The 22,239-nt window shown below is 46.4% G+C and overlaps 1 protein-coding gene across 3 annotated transcripts in view; it reads right to left on the minus strand.

Annotated features, from left to right (window-relative positions):
• Window positions 1-282: 282 nt before the first annotated feature.
• The window catches only part of LOC110530931, a 60,023-nt gene continuing 38,066 nt past the window's right edge, over window positions 283-22,239 (minus strand). For 2 of the 3 annotated variants that reach the window (XM_021614227.2, XM_036985606.1), the window contains exons 44-74: window positions 21,027-21,377; window positions 18,315-18,680; window positions 17,896-18,027; window positions 17,590-17,742; window positions 16,851-16,967; window positions 16,427-16,600; window positions 15,884-16,088; window positions 15,516-15,670; window positions 15,176-15,288; window positions 15,015-15,096; window positions 11,597-11,734; window positions 10,991-11,153; window positions 10,635-10,750; window positions 10,119-10,265; window positions 9,841-9,954; window positions 9,451-9,576; window positions 9,073-9,231; window positions 8,772-8,930; window positions 8,380-8,542; window positions 7,860-8,053; window positions 7,646-7,738; window positions 7,233-7,437; window positions 6,772-6,959; window positions 6,530-6,627; window positions 6,141-6,331; window positions 5,648-5,853; window positions 5,371-5,533; window positions 3,981-4,090; window positions 3,742-3,867; window positions 1,780-1,927; window positions 283-1,625 (exon numbers count right to left, since the gene is read on the minus strand). In XM_021614227.2, coding sequence (XP_021469902.2) covers window positions 1,615-1,625; window positions 1,780-1,927; window positions 3,742-3,867; window positions 3,981-4,090; window positions 5,371-5,533; window positions 5,648-5,853; window positions 6,141-6,331; window positions 6,530-6,627; window positions 6,772-6,959; window positions 7,233-7,437; window positions 7,646-7,738; window positions 7,860-8,053; window positions 8,380-8,542; window positions 8,772-8,930; window positions 9,073-9,231; window positions 9,451-9,576; window positions 9,841-9,954; window positions 10,119-10,265; window positions 10,635-10,750; window positions 10,991-11,153; window positions 11,597-11,734; window positions 15,015-15,096; window positions 15,176-15,288; window positions 15,516-15,670; window positions 15,884-16,088; window positions 16,427-16,600; window positions 16,851-16,967; window positions 17,590-17,742; window positions 17,896-18,027; window positions 18,315-18,680; window positions 21,027-21,377 — 4,866 coding nt within the window. In that variant the 3' untranslated portion in view covers window positions 283-1,614. The remainder of the gene's footprint in view (window positions 1,626-1,779; window positions 1,928-3,741; window positions 3,868-3,980; window positions 4,091-5,370; window positions 5,534-5,647; window positions 5,854-6,140; window positions 6,332-6,529; window positions 6,628-6,771; window positions 6,960-7,232; window positions 7,438-7,645; window positions 7,739-7,859; window positions 8,054-8,379; window positions 8,543-8,771; window positions 8,931-9,072; window positions 9,232-9,450; window positions 9,577-9,840; window positions 9,955-10,118; window positions 10,266-10,634; window positions 10,751-10,990; window positions 11,154-11,596; window positions 11,735-15,014; window positions 15,097-15,175; window positions 15,289-15,515; window positions 15,671-15,883; window positions 16,089-16,426; window positions 16,601-16,850; window positions 16,968-17,589; window positions 17,743-17,895; window positions 18,028-18,314; window positions 18,681-21,026; window positions 21,378-22,239) is intronic. The other variant, XM_036985607.1, reaches the window with a different exon arrangement.

Here is a 22,239-nt window from a genome sequence, read left to right on the forward strand (position 1 = left end):
TCAGAGGCAGCTGTCAATCGTTGTCTCTGATTGAGAACCATACTTAGGTAGCCTGTGTTCCCACTATGATTTGTGGGTAGTTGTTTTCTGTTGTGTGTCTGCACCAGCCAGAACTGTTTCGGTCGTTCTCTTTGTTACTGCTGTGTTCATTAAATAAATATGGACACATACCACGCTGCACCTTGGTCCTCTCCTTCCAACAGCCGTTACATAGACGGGTAGAACACTTTGTTATTGTTTCAACTGATGATTGGCCCTTTAAGGAACAATGTTTAATACTCCTTAGGATTGTCCACTTTATTCACACATTGACGAAGGTTTCATAAATGTTACTATCTAAACAAAAATGACTGTACATATTAATTATCGAAGGTACACAAAAACATCAGCAGTTTTACAAGGCAAAATAACATGGTAAAAATATTTTTATCCAAAACACAATTGCTTAAAGGATGTTCAAGTGGGGCGTCCAATCAAAAACATATTTCGACCAATGGGTAAAATTATGTTATTGTGTCTCTATCATAATCCATTCAAAGTTATTGGAGTTTTTACTCTTGTAGGATGGCCAGAATTAGTGTGACTAAATCAATGGTGGCCAGAGGGAAAAAAAGTGGTAAAAAATCTGGAAAATTGCTTTGCGTTAGCTAGGCTGGATTCTGTGAAAGAATTAAGGCTACTGGCTACCTGAAAGGCTCACTTTCACGTTAAACTTGTCATCTCTCTTCTGAAATCCGCAGGACATAAACCACTATAGAGGTGGCAGGTAGCCTAGCAGTTAAGAGTGCTTTGACAGTAAACCAGAGAGCGCTGGGACAGTAACCCAGAGAGCGCTGGGACAGTAACCCAGAGAGCGCTGGGACAGTAACCCAGAGAGCGCTGGGACAGTAACCCAGAGAGCGCTGGTTAGAAACTCAGAGTCGACTCTGTGAAAAATGTGCGCTTGAGCAAGGCACTAAACTTTAACTGCTCCTGTAAGTCACTCTGGTTAAGAGAGTCTGTTAAATAACTGAGATGGATATCTATTTTTGTTCTTAAAAAAAAATAAAAAAATCTCACAAAAATAAGTGTATCTCGGTGAAATGTCAATCAAGCACTGAGCGTGTGCCAAGCTTTTTTTATTTTCAAAGCCTTTTATATTTACTTTAGCTCGTGTCATGCTCATTTATTTTTTTGTGATGTCGCGTAGACAACTTTGAAGACGACGCCCACAAAATGTTACATCCTCAAAAGATGTTAAGAGAAACGTGCATCGCTATGTCAGATGTATTAGGTTACAAAATCTGACTTTTGGGATATAATGATATGTTAGAGAAAGAATCCACTGAACGATTCAGAACATGAATAATCATATTTGTCTTGGTAAAATGCATTTTTATGACATAAAGGAGTGACATTTCATCACAAGTGCATTTTCACCCACTCTGGACACCCTACAAAAAGAAACAAGCATAACTGCAGTACTGTTAAAGATGGATGCCGCAGTGGCGTCTGCCCCACTGCCGTTGTTATTATTTTGTTGCCTAAGCGGAGGTGTGGAGCCTCACACATATTCTGGTGTTCTATCGCGCGTGCAATGATTCCTAAACTCAATCGTAACATTATGGAAGTGCCTCATACTCGAACTGAAAAAAAGAGAAAAGAAACACAAGCTAAGAATAGCATTTCGCAATATAAGGTTATTATGTATGTTATGTATTGTCATAAGACCGTGGTTGCCAGGTTACTCCAATCCCTCGTCACTGCAACTCTATGGAGTTAGCTGTACGTCATACTTACTGCATTGGACAGGGAGCTCTAAGGGGACGTAGTTTCTCTGGCAGAGGTACACAAAAGCAGCAGCTAGCTTACAGGATGCTCCGGAGTGGCCCGAGACAGAGCCACAATGGCTTCTCTCACACACCGATAAGAACTGGCCTGGGTCCACCTGAGAGAGAGAGAGAGCGAGAGAGAGAGAGAGAGAGAGAAAGAGCAGATGAGCTCCCGCATTTTTTACCCTCAAATTGTAAACATTTTTTTTGATAAGGCACGAAAAGAGTACAAAATGAAGCTCTTTATGGAAAATCAAGAGACACTTTTTGCTGACTGTTATAAAAATTGGAACATAAGCAAATTCATCTTCCACACAGACCATCCCCTGTCATGGCACAGTACTATATTAACACACTATCCATCTGTTAAGAGGGCGGGTGTTTCCGATGGGTGGAAACTCAGGATACTAGACAACGAGGACTCGGAGTCAAAAAATGTGAACGTGTACAAATCTGGAACAGTAATGGTACAGGGAAACCTCAAACACTGGACTTTCACATTATCAAAGAGATAGCTCAACAGGATCTCTTGAGAAAGATACCCCGAGCGTGTCAGACCAGACCTCTTCATTAAACAACCCCACAGACGAGCAACCTCAAGCAGAATGTCAACCTTCCAGCACAGAGTACTACCCCCTCATTGAAATGAAGGATAAATTCATTCAGCTGGGGGTAAGGCGGGTGGAGCTGGAACAGGAGGTGAACACACTTCAGTCAGCACAAAAATTCCTCCAGCTCAACAACACCCCCTCAACCAGACCCGGAGAGAGACATATCTGCACTCTGGACTGTGGTGAGAAAACATCAACAGGAGAAAGAGCAGGAGAAGAACAGAACACTAGATGAAAGGATCAGAGTGCTGGAGGAGAGGGTGAGGTGGGATGGCGTGTGACAGAGAACAACCCATTAGAGAGGTGGCCACCACCGCAGAGAAGCCTGCAGAACAGCCCACCTCAGCTACCGACGAAAGTCTCGACACCACAGCAGAACAGTCCACCCCCAGACCCTGACCATAGCGTCGACATCGCAGCAGGACAGACAAATGAAGAACCCCAAGCCCAGGGGATCCCACCCCATCTGAGCACCCCCCCACCCCCGTCAGCCACCCTGATAGCGCTCCTGACAACACCCCCCCACCCACGGAGGACATTCACAAGCCACAGATTGTACTCCTTATAGACTCAAACAGGAAATATATACAAGAAAATAAACAGTGTCTAAACTCTGGTGTCCAAACACCCAGTGCGCCCTAGACCTTCTGTCTGAGGACCAACTAGGTTCACCCAGCGCACCCTAGACCTTCTGTCTGAGGACCAACTAGGTTCACCCAGCGCGCCCTAGACCTTCTGTCTGAGGACCAACTAGGTTCACCCAGCGCACCCTAGACCTTCTGTATGAGGACCAACTAGGTTCACCCAGCGCGCCCTAGACCTTCTGTCTGAGGACCAACTAGGTTCACCCAGCGCGCTCTAGACCTTCTGTCTGAGGACCAACTAGGTTCACCCAGCGTGCCCTAGACCTTCTGTCTGAGGACCAACTAGGTTCACCCAGCGCACCCTAGACCTTCTGTCTGAGGACCAACTAGGGTCACCCAGCCACATAATAATACACACAGGCACAAACAACCTGAGAGCACAGCAAGAAAGGGTGGCCACAGCACTGAAGGGAGTGATTAAAAAAGCTTATTCTACTTTCCCCAACGCACAAGTGGTTATCTCCACCTTGCTACCACGAAAATACTTCCACCCTGCTACCAAACAGCGGGTAAACAAGTATTTCCCGTGACTGTGCCTCAAAACCAAATACCTGGCCCACCACTCCACCCAGGACTTGAACAGCCTTTACGACCAGGTCCACCTCTACAGGGCAGCAGTGCCCACCTTCACCCGGACCCTGTCTGATTAAAGTGTTTGTGTAAAGCTGTCCTCACCACTCTGAAGCAGGAGCCCAGAGGAGAGTCACGGGCAGAGAAGAGAAAGTCACAGCTCAGAGTATTGGCAGTCGTCTTAGAACAGGGCTCTGCTATCTGTGGTACACTGCCACACTCAGGACTGATCTGTCAGCACAAACACATGGGAATGAGAATGAAAAGCACATTCATACATTTTATTATTTATGTAGGCTGCTATAACTGTAAAGCCATAATGTGTCAAATGTGTCTTGTCCTACCTGCCAGCTGTGCATAAAGTCAGCCATGTTGTCAGCCTGTGAGCCATCAGGAAGAGGGAAGTCATTTCCTGCTTCATTGTCATTGGTCCCTAGGACACCAGTGGACACACCTGCATAGACAATCAAAGACAATGAACAACGTTTTACAACTAATTACTTCTGCTTGAACTAAATACTACTACCATACACCGGAATAAATATGACATGGGATTCTCAGTAAACCAAAACAGTAATTATTGTTATCAAAAGGTGTTACGTTCCCCAGTTTCTGTGTTGTAGTTTGTGTATTTGTGAGTGTGTGTTTCAGGAAATGGCTTCCTGAAATTCTCCCCAAGCAGCTGATTGGTCGGCCCCCATTGACGATTGGAGAGCTGGCCCTGTGTTAATTGTTGCTGAGAGAGCTGATTGTTGAAGTTCTGCGTTAGTTTGTTGCTCAGAGCTTCTTTAATGTCCTGAGTTAGTTTTTCTCAGTTTTTGTTGAGAAAAGGTTTGTAATATTCTGTTTCATTTGTTCCCAGGGAGGAAGGGGAAGACACCTAGGGAGTGCTTAGGCAAGAGGCCCGCGGGCATACATATACCCGTAGTATATACACTGTCTAGGCACACTAGGTAAGACCTGGGCGGACCAACCCCTGTATTTTGGTTAGTGCATCAGGTGGTGCTAGGTAAGTAGTGGGTAGGCAGGTAAGGTAGGAGAGGGTAGGTTAGGTAAGTAGTGGGTAGGCAGGTAAGGTAGGAGACGGTAGGTTAGGTAAGTAGTGGGTAGGCAGGTAAGGTAGGAGAGGGTAGGTTAGGTAAGTAGTGGGTAGGCAGGTAAGGTAGGAGAGGGTATTTTAGGTAAGTAGTGGGTAGGCAGGTAAGGTAGGAGAGGGTAGGTTAGGTAAGTAGTGGGTAGGCAGGTAAGGTAGGAGAGGGTAGGTTAGGTAAGTAGTGGGTAGGCAGATAAGGTAGGAGAGGGTAGGTTAGGTAAGTAGTGGGTAGGCAGGTAAGGTAGGAGAGGGTAGGTTAGGTAAGTAGTGGGTAGGCAGGTAAGGTAGGAGAGGGTAGGTTAGGTAAGTAGTGGGTAGGCAGGTAAGGTAGGAGAGGGTAGGTTAGGTAAGTAGTGGGTAGGCAGGTTAGATACGAGAGGGGGCTTTGACATTTACTTTCCTTGCTTTGGTTCTGTTCAGCCCCTTTTCCCCAACATTACCGCGTGACGGAATAAATTCCTAGTAAACGGTCAATTCTCTGCCTTCTGTCATCCTTACTCGCACCTACAGTCCCATACCTCTTTCACTCCACAGGGAGTTGAGTTGTAGCGGGGTGTTGCGTTCCCTCTTCCTAGAGGCGTACGTAACAAAAGGTTAATGGTGCGCAAATGTCTTCTTTTGAATTTGAATCACGGTCATACCATGTAGCCAGCCATCCAGAGTCAGGCTGCACAGGTCGAGCGATGGGTCACATGACACCCGCGCTCCATTCTGATTGGACACCTCGACAACATTCCCCTCTTTCCTGATGACCAATCCATTATCACTGTAGGATGTCTGTGTGACATGACAATTTAATTTCACCTGCAATAATAGAAAAATAATACATGTTTTATCAAATCATCCTTTCAAAAATGTAATTATTTGAAATACTGTATAGAGAACAGTGTAAAAACAGTTTATTTTAAAGTCCTGTACCTCTCCATTGTGGTGGATGGCAACAGTGCTGTTATTCATCCGCACCAACAGAGTGTGCTGTGAGCTGGAGTCTGAACCTAGCAGCACAGTGAAGGAGTCATCCTGAGTGATATCGTGGGCTAGGATGACTGGACACGGGCCTGGCAGCTCATATAGGTGGCCGTCGAACGACACCACAAACTGGTTGGCCACTAACAGAGCTTCATCTGGTGGAAGGAGGGAGGGACGGAGAGAGGGATCAGCCAATATCACAAAGGATGGATGAGACCAATGATGCATTTTAGAGGTATTAAAACAGCGGCCCAATAAATACACAAATTCTCAACTAATCTTTCTTCAGTCCCTCGCGTCCTGTCTCCTCATCTCCTTCTCAACGCTATTGGAGGAGAAGGTCCAAGGTTGGCAAGAAGATGAGGCGAGAGAATGCATGGGAATATACATTGAGAAAGAGCCCACGGCTCCAATCCCTATTCAAAATGGCGGCCTAGCTCACGGCAGAAGGGGCTGTCCGTGATCTTCCGTTTCAGGCGGTAGAGCTCGGCGGTGGGCCTGAGGGAGGTGAGGGCCTGCAAGGGCCTGAGGAGCCACTCCTCCAGAAGGACCTCTACCACCCCGAACTTCTCCATCCTGGACCAAGGGGCCCGCGCCAGGGGCAGGGGTATAGTTACGGACACAGAGCAGTCACTAGGGGAGTAGAATAGAATGAAAGAGATACTTTCTGTGTCTTCTGCCTGTCTCAACAGAAACATGCAACAGTCATGTTCCGTGTAGCACAAGTACATGATAAACCCAGTCCAGGAAATGTTTAAGGGTATTCTTTAATTGAATACAAAAATAATACGGTTAAACAAACAGAAATAGAAGCTCGGGTAGAGTTCATACCTTGCGGAGAGTTTGTACACAGAGGCCAATCGTCTTCTGACCCCCGCCAAGGCTACTGCCAACCTCAACTCTGCCCAGTGGCCAGTCTGATGGCTCACCTGGTACAAATATGCAAGCGTAAATTGCCAGAGATACACTCCTTCATTACTCCTACAACCACACCATTTTCTCCAAAATGGCTGCCTTACCAATCGATTATTCCCCCTTATCTAGTATGGTGTCTCTCTCCACCATAAACTCACCACATCCAGGATAGTGCTGACGGTAGTGAGGGTGAACTGGGCTACTGGTCTAAGATGAGGGTTCTCCAGTAGGGGGGGTAGGAGCTCCACCAGTCTGTCAGTCCACATGGACACAGCCTCCCTCCATACAGAGTCTACCTTCTGGCCTGTCACATCATGGTACGCCCCGGCTATAGTGGACAGTGGTCCTGGGAATGGAGATAATGGAGGTGGCAAAGTTAGAAGGTGTAGGTATGTACTGTACACGCTTATGCACACACACAGACACAAACACTCATTCACTCACTCACTCACTCACTCACTCACTCACTCACTCACTCACTCACTCAGAGACACTGAACCTCCATAAACTTCATAAACAAGAGTGACATTACCAGACTGATAACATAAACCCTAGTGGTTAGGTAAAGATACGTTTATGACAGGGTTAGACTCCTAACAATAGGTCAAAGGTCACTCACTCCTGAGCTCATGCTGTCCAAGCTGAGAGGCGTGCTGTAATAGGAGGAGGAGGCGTGGCAGACTGTGAGTCAGAGCGTGGCGTAGTCGGCTGGCCCTCCAAGAGCCCCACACTCCTCCCTCTCTCTGCCCCAGCAGGGCCTCTGTTCTCTGGGTAAAACGTAAGGCTGCGCCGCTCAGCTCCTGAAGCAATTCAATGTCCTTAGACTAGTAGCAGGAGGATTACAGGGCATAATTGTCAGAAAGCTGTTAAGAAACATTTGTGGATTAATCTATGGAGTATTAACATTTGATTTTGACAGATCTTTTCCTGAGCTACTTAATAAGACCATTAGGGCATTCAAGTAAGGGACTGTGTATTTAAGTATTCAAGTAAGTCATATACCACGGAGGTAAATGAATTTCCAAAGCAAACCTGCTGCCCGAATTCTGTCAGGAGGTGCTGTAACGTCTGCACTCTCTCCAAGATCTTCCTTCTCATCTGAGAGCCCAAATGGTGGACCTGAGCCTGGAGATGGCATTGAAATAGTGGGATAATCAAGAAACTGGTTTCAGGAAGTCTGACGGGATGTCTCGTGTTTTCATGAGACAGATCAACGGTCGCTTTCTATTGGGTGTAAATATCTTACCTCCACTGCCAATAGGCTCTCTGCACATCCCCTGGCCCGTAACCACAGGCTCTGATTGGCTGTGCCCACGGAGATGGATGTGAGTGACTCAAGCAGAGTCCCGTCCTCTCGTCTCAGTACTTCAAGGGTTAGGCCTAACTTCCGTCGGCCCTCCAGACACAGTGCCACTGTGAGGTCCTGATCTGGTCCTATACCTACACACACACACACACACACACACACACACACACACACACACACACACACACACACACACACACACACACACACACACACACACACACACACACACACACACACACACACACACACACACACACACACATACATACACACACACACACACACACACACACACACACACACACACACACACCAAAGACACAATTATGAACACCAAAGTAAAGTAAAATCTTAGATCATGACATGATCTATTGAGATGAAAGCTATGCAACGGGCAAGCCCTATATTACCAGCCACAACTTATTTTGTCCTCAATCTTCAAGCCTACTATATATACCGTTTCCATATCCAGCTGTGGCATGTAGACAGCGTCCCTCTAGCGCCCCCCTCAGCCACACCTGCTCACTGCGGTCGAGTCTGACCTGGATCTGAAGCCCAGGACCCAGCAGGGAGGAGAGGGCACTGCCCCCTACCTTCACACTCCAGTTACCCACCTTAGACTACAGCACAGACAGGCGGATAGATGGACAGACACACACACACACACACACACACACAGGCAAAAAGGTAAACACTTTACACGGTGCAGACACAGATGGCTATAACCTCCAATGGTATGAACACATGACCTTGCCCCATGCCCTTGCTATAGTACAGTCATGCATATTACCGTATAATAGACATACAATGCCCATAATGTACATTTATTGCAATGATGGCAGTGCTCACCTCAGTTACCAGTGATATGTTGGTGCTGTGTGCGGTAGAGGAGTTGGTGAGAGCCAGGGTGAGGCTGCAGTGTGGCTGTCCCGCCAGAGAGAGACGGGTCTTGGTGTACAGCAGCTCTGTCCCTATGTTCACTCTGTGGTACCCAGACCAGCCAAGAGACTGACATATAGATAGACACACACAGATACACACACACACACACACAAAGCTGACTGGTTGTACTAAGTGCTTACTCTGTCTCTGTATAACAGTATAATAATGAAGTTAGGTCGACGATGACCTAACACGATGACATACTCACCAGTTGCGGGGGACAGAGGCCCACCTGTATGTGGTGCTCCATCCTGTCTCTGAGGTTGGTGTGGAACTGGGCCAGCAGGGTGTGTGAGGGACAGGGGGCAGGAGACACGTTCTCTGCTCCAGCCTCCAGCTGGAGGGTGTGTAGTCCTGTGGCACTCCACTGGCAGAAACACACAACACACGCTCTATAGACTACACCATTAACCCTTTCAATGGAACATGAGGCATCGATGATTTGCGTCCCAGATAACCATGTGATCCAGATCAGCGATTTCTCGGGCACTGATCACCTGATAAAAATAAATGGCGTGCCTTTATTTTAACCGGGGAAGTGACGGAGAACACGTGATCTTTTACAATAATGACCTGAATTCAGTACCTGGTAGTTCATGCTTTGCCTGAGGCTCTTGTCGCCCCACTTCAGCTCAGCATTCTGGGAGTAGGAGTTCCCTTCCTTGGCCATTGAGACACATCCCTCAACAGACACCAGGGAAGGGACCACTTCCTGTAGGTCACACACGCGCACACACTCCAGGTGAGCTCCAGAGGAAAGGTTCGAAAAAGAAGACACGTTTTGGGTGTAGCATTAAGATCCTCTTAAAGTCGATTGTTGTTCGTCCACTGCCTACCAATCTTAGCGTTTTGGGAAATGCATCCCTGTTTCACCTTTATTAACCCGCGGGAACCGTCAACAATAGACGGGTACTAGAGTGGGAATTTGTACCCACGGACTTAAATAGGACATGATATTGTATGTCTATGGTTGTACCTGCGCGGGAGAGAAGCGGGCACAGGCCTGCCCCCTGCTGGAGCTGTCCAGCCACTGCTGGCTGAGGGTGAGGGAAACATTCACAGGAGAGCCACTGTCCCAGGAGACATGGGTCTGAGCTCGCAGAGAGAGAGAGAGAGAGAGAGAGAGAGAGAGAGAGAGAGATAGAGAGAGAGAGAGAGAGAGAAAGAAAGAGAGAGACACACACACGCGCGCGTCATAAATCAATTAAATTGATACGTGTGTGTGGTGTGTGCACGTGTGTATCTTGCCGGTACCTGATGGTTGCTTCTTTGCTCCGTGGTCGAGGCACGTGAGATCGTGTGGAGGTAGAGTTGGGAGAGTGTTAGGGTGAATGGCTGTCTCAGCTCCAATGTTGTCTCACTACTCTCCCCCTGACCCCTCCACAAGGAGAGAGCTCGAACCTGAACAAACACAGACACCATCAGGTCCACAGTAGCACATTCCAGAAAGACAAAACAAAAGTACTACAATCATCCTACACAGGCACTTAGGATGTGATTGTCTCCTTCGGGCATCCTCTCTGGGGATTAAGGTTGCAGAATTCCCAAAGCTTTCCAAAAATGCCCTGTTATTTCAAGAGTCCCAGTCGGAGGGTTCTCCTGCAGCTTGAAAAAAACCCTACTGGGGATCAAACAGTATACTCTTTCACTCATTCGCTCACTCACTCATTCGTCCAGTATTTATTCATTCATTTACACATCGATTCATTCCAACGATCCCAATACATGGTTGACTCTCAGCTCATAGCTCGGTAGTGCAACCAGTCTCACCTCCTCCTGTCTTCCTTGTCTGTTCCAGCCCAGCACAACACTGCCCAGTCTACCGTGGAGGGAACGCTCTAACGCCACATCCAGACTGCACCCGTGACGCACAGACGCAATCTGAACTGAGGACAAGGAAACACGTCACGTAAGGTAAAGAGCGCAGGTATAATGTTTTCTAAGTTCTTATAAGTATATAGGAGCCTAGATGATGTCTTATAATGAGGCATGATGTTATTATTTATTATGTATATTCCAACAGACTCAAAATGGCTGGTATTTAGTCAAGTATTGTTATAACATGGTTATAAGGCATTATGAGCTGGTTATACATGTCTGGGAAACTGGCCCATAGTGTGTAGTACCTTTGAGTGTGCGGTCTCCCTGCTGCAGTCCTGGAGGGGCAGAGTAGAGGCCGGCCATGTTGAACTCCTGACTGCCCCACACGGCCCAATGCTGCAGCTGGTGGCTCCAGTTCCTTGCCTCGTACGACATCCTCACTGCAATGTTCCTGGGCAGGGGCTTCAGCTAACAACACAACCAATCGCATGGTCAAAAACGTATCAATTGAGGAATTAAACTGAAATCCCGAATCCAATTTCGTCTAAGGTTCCAATTACACGGAGGTAAATTTGAATTTCAGTTTAACCTCCTGAATTGACTGAATTGAAATAAAAACTGACCTCGACCCTGGTAATACGTACATTGCAAAGTATTAGTACGACAGCTGTGATGGTGGCACGGTAGGAACGCTTATTCAGAATACATAACTTTATAATTTGAAATATTTCACTGTGTAATTACATTGTTTGCGGATCTGAAGGAACTAGATATCTGAAGGAACCTAGTCTTCCAACAAAAAAAGCTTACACCTATATAGCACCGAATAGGTTTGTTTTTGGACTTGGCCAATGTGTTTAGTGAGTGAACTCATAACTAGGAGACCGCTAGTACAGTGAATGATTGCCTACCTGTGGGTAGGTTTGGTTAAGCTCCAGGGCTTGACGGTAGCCGCCCTCAGTGACAGCCAGCTCCCCCAGAGCCCACAGCTTCCTCTTGCCCGACTGCACCTCCACCATCCCCCTGACACTGGAGCCTGACTGATTAAACTGAACACAGAAACAGGGGAACTCTCTTAGACTAAGCCACATTTGTCAAACACAAGGCCCCGCGGGCCTTCCAAGCCGCCCGCGACACGCTATGCTACAAGTCCCAGCAGGAACGGCCAACTTGCTGCGCACCAAAGGCAGCGCGTTGCCACACACACACACCCCTCCTCCCAGACCAACCCACCCACGAGCCAGCGTGTGCTGTATCATATTGTTTCCTAAACATTTGCAGCATCCCAAGTGTTTAAGGACAGTGCTATCCAGATTCCTTGGGACTTTTCTACCCTAACCCCCCTATTCCCCCTAGTAAGTGGTTCCTTCCAAAGTGCACTGAGGAGCAAAGATACACGACATTACCAAGAGTATGTGGACACCTGCTTGTCGTACATCTCATTCCAAAATCATGGGCATTAATATGGAGTTGGTCCCCCCTTTGCTGCTATAACAGCCTCTCTTCTGGGAAGGCTTTCCACTAGATGCTGGAACATTGTTGTGGGGACTTGCTTCCATTCAGCCACAAGAGCATTAGTGAGGTCGGGTACTGATTTGCGATTAGGCCTTGGTCACAGTCGACGTTCCAATTCATACCAAAGGTGTTTGATGGGGTTGAGGTCAGGGCTCTGTGCAGGCCAGTCAAGTTCTTCCACACTGATTTCGACAAACCATTTCTGTATGGACTTCACTTTATGCACAGAGGCATTTTTATACTGAAACAGGAAAGGGCCTTCCCCAAACTGTTGCTACAAAGTTGAAAGCACAGAATTGTCTCGATTGTCATTGTATGCTGTAGCTTTAAGATTTCCCTTTGCTGGAAGGGGCTTAGCCCGAACCATGAAAAACAGACCCAGAACATTATTTATCGTCCACCAAACTTTACAGTTAACACTATGCATTGGGGCAGGTAGCGTTCTCCTGGCATCCGCCAAACCCAGATTTGTCTGTCAGACTGCCAGATGGTGAAGCGTGATTCCTTACTCCAGAGAATGCGTTTCCACTGCTCCAGAGTCAAATGGCGGAGAGCTTTACACTACTCCAGCCGACGCTCGGCATTGCGCATAGTGATCTTAGGCTTGTGTGTGGCTGCTTGGCCATGGAAATCCATTTCATTAAGCTCCCAACGAACAGTTCTAGTGCTGACATTGTTTCCAGAGGCAGTTTGGATCTCGGTGGGGAGTGTTGCAAGCGAAGACAGATTATTTTTACACGCTACGCACTCAGCACTCAGCGGTCCCGTTCTGTGAGCTTGTGTGGCCTACCACTTCGTGGCTGAGCCATTGTTGCTCCTAGACATTTCCACTTCACAATAACAGCACTTACAGTTGACCTGGGCAGCTTTAGCAGGGCAGAAATATGAATCAACTGACTTGTTGGAAAGGTGGCATCCTATGAGGCTGCAATGTTGAAAGTCACTAAGCTCTTCAGTAATGCCATTCTACTGTTAATGTTTGTCTATGGAGATTGCATGGCTGAGTGCTCGATTTTATGTCAGCAACGGGTGTGCCTGAAATAGCCGAATCCACTCATTTGAAGGGGTGTCCACATACTTTTGTATATATAGTGTTTGCTAAGCAGAACACTAGATACTGTAGTGTGTGCAGACAATATCAGAGAGTAAGTAATCGAGTGACACACACAGCACTTGATTCAATTGTATCTGCTGGTGATGAGCAGGACTCGCAGGAGGTACAGTATTTTGATCGAGCTATGTAGCCTATTGATTCCTTGATGATGAAAAAATAAAATGAAAATGTTTTGTTGTTTCTCTGTAATACTAGCCACCTAGCAATTTTATGAACTTGGCTTTATCTCGCCGGCTTTATAGGTTCCCAATATCGCAACCTCATAACCAACTACCAAGCCAAGTTAAGACAGGAGACACCACGTAGAAATATGTTGAACCATTTATTAAAGAATTAATCATGCAAGTCTTGGCAATATAGGCTCTGCTCCTTCGGGGTAGCTCATTGCCCAAGCAAAGCGTCAATATATAAAATGACCTACAAGCAGTGAGTACAGTAAGCCATACCAATCCCCCAGCAGGAAAACAGAACCTAACAGGTGGAGTCTGGGTTGGTAGTGGGAGCTAAAGAAGCAAACGCATACTAGCAGTAGCAACAAGCACCAGCAGGATGTGTGAGCAGAACCGGCCAGCTTCAATGGACCGCCAAATATGGTAGGTGTGATTGCTACTGGCATCTAATTGGTGCAATCTCAGCTAATGAGTCTGATCTTAGAGTAGTTTATCTAACTATCTCAGCTGGCATGCCTGCCAGCAAGGTTACTAGACTTTAGAAAATACAAAAATGGCTTTAATTCTTGGGTTATGATACTATATACCATTGTGGCAGTTGTACTAAATGCCTAAGGCATAAAAGTTCTTAAAGAATCAATGTGCATTGTTATTTAAAATGACAATTTAACAGGTCAAGAGGTATGCTTAGATAACCTATGCTGAAAATAGACAGATTTTTTACATAAAATTAGGCACAATGATTATGAGTCTGGATTGCGGCAAAAAGCTGTTTCAGGTGTTTGAAAAATGAAAAATGATCCCAACCAGACCTCTATACAAATTGCTCTGTCCAGATGATCATACAAATGGATCGTACAAGGGGGTCAGGTCATAGGCAAACAGTCATTTCTGGGACTTCAAGTGTAGCATCCAACATATGTGCTTTTCATCTAAAAAACAAAAGAAGAAGATTAGGTCTACAACAGCCTCCTACCATCAACAACACTCAATGAGGATTATTGCCAAATACTATTAAGAATTTTACATTGACATTTTAGTCATTTATCAGACCTTCTTAACAATGATAAACATGGCAAAATCTTACCATTCCATTTCCTGATGCGCCAGCAGGATATCTCAATGGACAAGTGTCTTCCGTGAGTAAAGGATTTCTGCTGAGGACCCCTCAACTCTATTTAAATCATTAAAGCGGTCGCTGGTGAAATCAACATGACATGGTTTCTGATGAAGAGGTCTCATCCTTGCAAACAAATGTCAACCATTTCCATTGTGCAGCGGGGAGTCGAGACACACTCCGAAAGAACCAACTCTTTTACAGTTTCCTCTTTGATCAAACCCTTATTTCTGAGCGTATGCCTTACAGAAATGTTTCGATTTTAGCTGGAGTTGCACCACAGAACTGTCTAAACGCAATCTCTCTCTAGCTAGCATGACGGCGGTGAAAATGGCAGCAGCAGGTGTGAGAATTAAAGAACACACACACACACACACACACACACACACACACACACACACAGTACCACACACCTGAGATCTGGCGTTGAGTTGAGTGGGCAGATAGAGCAGCAACTGTGGGATATTCTGGACCACCTTCACCATCAGCTCCTTACTAGACACGAGCACAAACATCAACCAAGCGCATGTTGCTTTGTGTTTGTGTGTCCGTGTGTGTGTGTGTGTCATCATACCTGTCTGGTAGATGATGGCCCTGAATGATGAGGGCCACAGAGGAGCTGAGCTCAGGGTTCACAGCTACAGAGCACCTGAGCTGAGAGTCAGTCAGTCTTCCCCAGGCCTCCACCTACACACACACACACACACACACACACACACACACACACACACACACACACACACACACGTCAGTCTACCTTACCAGTACGTCTGTTAGGGAAGCATTTTGTGTGTGTGTGTGTGTGTGTGTGTGTGTGTGTGTGTGTGTGTGTGTGTGTGTGTGTGTGTGTGTGTGTGTGTGTGTGTGTGTGTGTGTGTGTGTGTGTGTGTGTGTGTGTGTGTCAGCCAGCCTACCTGTAGAATAGGGCTGGTCTGACCCTGTAAGCTGTGTTGTATTGTGGCTCTGGCCTCCCTGGACCCTCCATAGGTTCTCCAGCCCCTCACATCCCCAACAACACGCACCCGTCTCCCCTTACAGTGCAGGTCCACTGACACACTCCTCATGGGCCCTATGGAGGGGAATTAATTAGGGCACTAAGGATAAGTAGGCTAGTGGAGAAAAGGCATAACTGTGTGCATACTGAACTTCAAGGAGATTCCAGACATGTCACAGATTGGTTAAGACAGAACGTTATTCATAGGACACGTTTGACCGATAGCGCACGTTACAAATAGGGCCACTTTCTGTCATTCCGTGACGTTAGCTGGGTTAGTGTGCTAACCTGTGAATTGGGCGGTCAGGGCGGTGTCCAGACTATATGGCAAGTCTGTACGCGGTGATGAGGGAGGGGTCAGAGAGAGCAGCATGGCTAGATGTCCATCGGCTAAACTGATGTTCAGGCCAGAGCCCAGCAGCCTGTGACCATCCACGGAGAGGTGAGCCCTGGACCTCAGCTGAGACAGCACCCTGTGTGTGGAGCATAGGGCCTGGGAGAGAGGGAGGAGGAGGAGGAGAGGAAAATGGCAGAGGGAAGGGGAGGAAAAACGGTGGGGTGGGGAGCAAGAGAAAGCGGGTTGGATTACACCAAGGATAGATCATCAGACCAAGGATCCTTGTCTTCTTTCCTTCATCTGCACTTGTTTTCAGGGCCAAGTTTCCCGAAAATCATTAAGCATGAAGTTCATTGTTTATTTTCGGGAAACTCACCCCTAATCAGTAAAGTAGAAGATAATTGAAATGTACTGCAGGAACACCCACACAGCCAAACGCACTCAATTCACTGAAGATATCGCCAAAGATATTCAGACTGGGCATAGCTCTTTACCTCCATCGTCTGTGGAAAACCTCTCTCTTCAAGCCAAAGCCAACTGTGCCACAGGTTGCCTCTCAGTTCAGTAGCCAATGGACTGTCCTTAAGCTGAAGCCCCAGTCCTGCTAGCTGAGCTCCAAATTGGGACTGAATGGTCAGGTTCCTCACCTGCCCAGAACCAAGCTCTAGCTGGAGGCACAGCAAAGGCATCATACTAAATACTTAATAAGATACAGTAGAGAAACAGATCGATATATAAGCCAAGGAATCTAAACCCGCTTTTCACATTATCATGCCAACCTGAACCGTACTGTGCTGGCTTGGATATTGTTTTTTTTTTCACATTGTCCTTTCCAGCCTGGTTCCAGCAACTATGGTCAACCCAGTACAGCTCGACTCAGGTTGGTTTGGCTTGGATCAGCAGTCTGACATCGCTAACCTGGATACTGTTGTTCTCTGGCAGTCCCCAGTTCTTCAGAAGTTCCATCGTGTGATTGACAATGCTCTTCACCCTCACCATCCCTTGACTCCTCTCTACGGTCATCTCCTCAATGAACTAAAAATAAAAGTGTTTACCATAAATAAGGACATATACACATACTAAAGACACGTGAAATTGGATAAAATGAATATGGTGGATAATCATGATATTGCATTCACTATTACATTCATGATGACTGCAAAGAAGGACGCATCTTAGGGTACATCTCAATAGTGTAAAATTGCTTATTTTGCATTATTTCCCTGATGTACGCTGTGGTATAAAAAAGAAGAAGATGCAATGTGTTTACAGACCAGTGCAGATGAAGGAGAGGAGTCTAGGAAAGGAAGCGACTTTAGACTATTGGGATGCACCCCGCTCACCCCCTAGTTTACAACAGGGCAGTTTTCTCCGTAGAGATACAACATCATACTTAGGGCCCTGCATTTTGCGCAGTGATGTGCCATGCCTGGATTTGAACCTTTATTTCAAGCTTTTTCATCTAACTGTTCCCTTTTGGTCCAGTACCATCCTCAGACAATTGCTATATTTTTGGGGTGGAATTCGCATTTTTGGATATGGCTTCAAATGCAGGATAAAATATTGATATGTCACACGATTGCGCAAAGCACAGGGCCCTTAATAAGTGTTTAATTCTGTGGTTTCCTCTCTAAACAGCTGCTGTTAATCAAGTGACCTGTTGGCCTCCCACGATGCAGTGGAGGAGCCCGTGGTAAGAGCCGTTGCCATGGCTCTCTGAGCGGGTCGTCATGGCAGAATTGGCGGGGAGACCCACCCTTTCTAGCAGGGGCACAGAGTGGTTGAGATGGGCTGATGCTTCCTGCCAACCCTGGCAGACACAAACAGAGGTAGACACAGTACTTGAAATGTATTCATTCATCTCTATGTTTATCAGTCAATGAGCATGCATTGTTCGGAAGAGGCCGTTCGAAACACTGAAATGTTTGTAATTATGAAATGTATGGAAAAAACAGTAGCCTACCTTTGTTGTTTTCAGTGCCATCAAAGCCTGTAGTTTCTTTTCATCCATCGCCATGGAGACATGGGTGTCTAGGAGTGTCTGGGTGATGACCAAGGACCAAGAAACTTTCATCTTAACTGGACTACCCCATTCCTATAAAATATTTGGTATATAACATTATAGACCGGCAAATCAAACATTGGTTGAAAATGGATGAAGAGTTAGTAGTTATTAACATAGCAGTGTATGATTAAGTTGCACCTAAGAGCTGATCTAAGTTCAGTTTCGCACTTTTCACCCACATAGTTCAGGTTACAACATAGGGACGGGAAGCTGATCCTAATTCTGTGCTTAGGGGAAATCAGTACCCAGTGCGAGACAGTGTCAAAGTTGTTGGTAGTGGAATAGAATAGAATACTTTCATCAAAATGTGCCGGTACCTGTAGTGCAGTGCAGTTGTTGTGGTACACCACTGCCCCCTTCAGGTTGTCCCTTGTCATCACTGTCGCTGAGCCTCTCACAGCACATTCCCCCAGCTGTAGCTCCACCTCTGTTTCGTAGCCCTGTGAGTCTGCCCTACCACTACCGGTCACCACTATCCTACTCTGGCCCGGTATCCCCTCAAGGGCCGTGAGGTTGTGAATGAGGTGTCCCTCTAGCCTCAGCCCAGACCTGGCCCCTGCGGTCAGCCTCAGGGAACCCCTCTGTTGCCCCTCCACACTGGCATCCAAAATGGCCACCCAGATGTTGTGGTCATCTGTTCCCACAGAGCCATTCAGGTGGACCTGGGAGGGGAGGTCAAGACCCTGGGGAAATAAAAGGTGGATAGGAGTGTGATTTTGTGATTTAACTGCATGGCTTTCTTCAGGCATGGATATTCAGTAAGAGAGAGACTTACTTGCTGTCCCAGATCTGTTTGTAGGTGATGGCTGTGCAGCACAAACAGATATGGGACCGGGCTAACTAGATTAGGCTACATACAGTAAGTTGGATATGAAAACTACAAACTTTCCACATTAAATCAAATCAAATTTTATTGGTCACATACATATGGTTGGCAGATGCTAGTGCGTGTGTAGCGAAATGCTTGTGCTTCTAGTTCCAACAGTGCAGTAATATCTAACAAGTAATCTAACGATTCCCCAACAACTACATAATACACATAAATCTAAACGATGGAATAAGAATATGTACATATAAATATGTACAGTGCCTTGCGAAAGTATTCGGCCCCCTTGAACTTTGCGACCTTTTGCCACATTTCAGGCTTCAAACATAAAGATATAAAACTGTATTTTTTTGTGAAGAATCAACAACAAGTGGGACACAATCATGAAGTGGAACGACATTTATTGGATATTTCAAACTTTTTTAACAAATCAAAAACTGAAAAATTGGGCGTGCAAAATTATTCAGCCCCTTTACTTTCAGTGCAGCAAACTCTCTCCAGAAGTTCAGTGAGGATCTCTGAATGATCCAATGTTGACCTAAATGACTAATGATGATAAATACAATCCACCTGTGTGTAATCAAGTCTCCGTATAAATGCACCTGCACTGTGATAGTCTCAGAGGTCCGTTAAAAGCGCAGAGAGCATCATAAAGAACAAGGAACACACCAGGCAGGTTCGAGATACTGTTGTGAAGAAGTTTAAAGCCGGATTTGGATACAAAAAGATTTCCCAGGCTTTAAACATCCCAAGGAGCACTGTGCAAGCGATAATATTGAAATGGAAGGAGTATCAGACCACTGCAAATCTACCAAGACCTGGCCGTCCCTCTAAACTTTCAGCTCATACAAGGAGAAGACTGATCAGAGATGCAGCCAAGAGGCCCATGATCACTCTGGATGAACTGCAGAGATCTACAGCTGAGGTGGGAGACTCTGTCCATAGGACAACAATCAGTCGTATATTGCACAAATCTGGCCTTTATGGAAGAGTGGCAAGAAGAAAGCCATTTCTTAAAGATATCCATAAAAAGCATTGTTTAAAGTTTGCCACAAGCCACCTGGGAGACACACCAAACATGTGGAAGAAGGTGCTCTGGTCAGATGAAACCAAAATTGAACTTTTTGGCAACAATGCAAAACGTTATGTTTGGCGTAAAAGCAACACAGCTGAACACACCATCCCCACTGTCAAACATGGTGGTGGCAGCATCATGGTTTGGGCCTGCTTTTCTTCAGCAGGGACAGGGAAGATGGTTAAAATTGATGGGAAGATGGATGGAGCCAAATACAGGACCATTCTGGAAGAAAACCTGATGGAGTCTGCAAAAGACCTGAGACTGGGACGGAGATTTGTCTTCCAACAAGACAATGATCCAAAACATAAAGCAAAATCTACAATGGAATGGTTCAAAAATAAACATATCCAGGTGTTAGAATGGCCAAGTCAAAGTCCAGACCTGAATCCAATCGAGAATCTGTGGAAAGAACTGAAAACTGCTGTTCACAAATGCTCTCCATCCAACCTCACTGAGCTCGAGCTGTTTTGCAAGGAGGAATGGGAAAACATTTCAGTCTCTCGATGTGCAAAACTGATAGAGACATACCCCAAGCGACTTACAGCTGTAATCACAGCAAAAGGTGGCGCTACAAAGTATTAACTTAAGGGGGCTGAATAATTTTGCACGCCCAATTTTTCAGTTTTTGATTTGTTAAAAAAGTTTGGAATATCCAATAAATGTCGTTCCACTTCATGATTGTGTCCCACTTGTTGTTGATTCTTCACAAAAAAATACAGTTTTATATCTTTATGTTTGAAGCCTGAAATGTGGCAAAGGTCGCAAAGTTCAAGGGGGCCGAATACTTTCGCAAGGCACTGTATATATAAGCAAGGTGCAATAGATGGTATAAGGTACAGTGTATACATATGATTTGAGTAATGTAAGATATGTTAACCTTCTTAAAGTGGCATTGTTTAAAGTGACTAGAGACACATTTATTAAAGTGGCCAGCGATAGTCCCTATGTAGGCAGCATCCTCAGCCTCTCTGAGTTAGTGACTGCCGTTTAGCAGTCTGACGGCCTTGAGATAGAAGCTGTTTTTCAGTCTCTCGGGTTTCACTGTGGAAGTCATAGGCCTGCAATGAGGATACTCTCTGTATAACGTGTTGCATTTCAATAGTTGAAAAAAAGAGGATAGCTTACCTGTAGCAACGGACAATCTGACTCCGTAGCCCACTGTGTCCGTCCATTAGACCCCATGTCTCCATTAGCTCTGATATGACACGAGCCAGCTTTAATCAACAGGGCCCCATTCTGTCCGGGGCCCTCGGGGGCCCAAGCCTCTATGCTGGTCTTCAGGGGGAGGCCCCTGGTCCGGAGCCCAGGGAAGGAGTGTGTCAGGGAGCCAGAGAGGTGTGCTGCCGGACTGCAGGACTGGCCCAGCTCCAGAGTAAGATCACGGTTGTCCATCTTTAGAGTACAGTGAACGGCCAGCTGGCAAGGGACCAATGAGAGGAGGCCCTGGAAGGCCAGGGATGCAGGGAGTCCTGTGCTCTGAGGAGAAATGTACATACATGGGCATGCGTGGCTCATGTGCATGTAGACACACAGGCATGTGCACGCGCTCGCACATACACACATGCTGTAAAACACACATAGGCAGTCCCTCGAAGTACATACACACAAACCCTATCTCTAACCACACATCCCAACACTATAAAAGCACTATCATGAATGCACACTTCCAAAAAAACTGCAGTTTTCAATTATTCTAACGACACAAAACCTTTCTATCCATATTGTCAACTCAAGGCAACCCCTCTCCCTTCACTCTCACTTCCCCTCTCCCTTCACTCTCACTCCCCCTCTATCTTCACTCTCACTTCCTCTCTCGCTCCCCCTCTATCTTCACTCTCACTCCCCCTCTATCTTCACTCTCACTTCCTCTCTCGCTCCCCCTCTATCTTCACTCTCACTCCCCCTCTATCTTCACTTTCACTCCCCCTCTATCTTCACTCTCACTCCCCCTCTATCTTCACTCTCACTTCCTCTCTCGCTCCCCCTCTATCTTCACTCTCACTCCCCCTCTATCTTCACTTTCACTCCCCCTCTATCTTCACTCTCACTCCCCCTCTATCTTCACTCTCACTCCCCCTCTATCTTCACTCTCACTTCCTCTCTCGCTCCCCCTCTATCTTCACTCTCACTCCCCCTCTATTTTCACTTTCACTCCCCCTCTATCTTCACTCTCACTCCCCCTCTATCTTCACTCTCACTCCCCCTCTATCTTCACTCTCACTCCCTCTCTATCTTCACTCTCACTCCCCCTCTATCTTCACTCTCACTCCCCCTCTCCCTTCACTTTCACTCCCCCTCTATCTTCACTCTCACTCCCCCTCTATCTTCACTCTCACTC

Source organism: Oncorhynchus mykiss, chromosome 8, assembly GCF_013265735.2.
Source record: "Oncorhynchus mykiss isolate Arlee chromosome 8, USDA_OmykA_1.1, whole genome shotgun sequence".
NCBI classification, from domain to species: domain Eukaryota; kingdom Metazoa; phylum Chordata; class Actinopteri; order Salmoniformes; family Salmonidae; genus Oncorhynchus; species Oncorhynchus mykiss.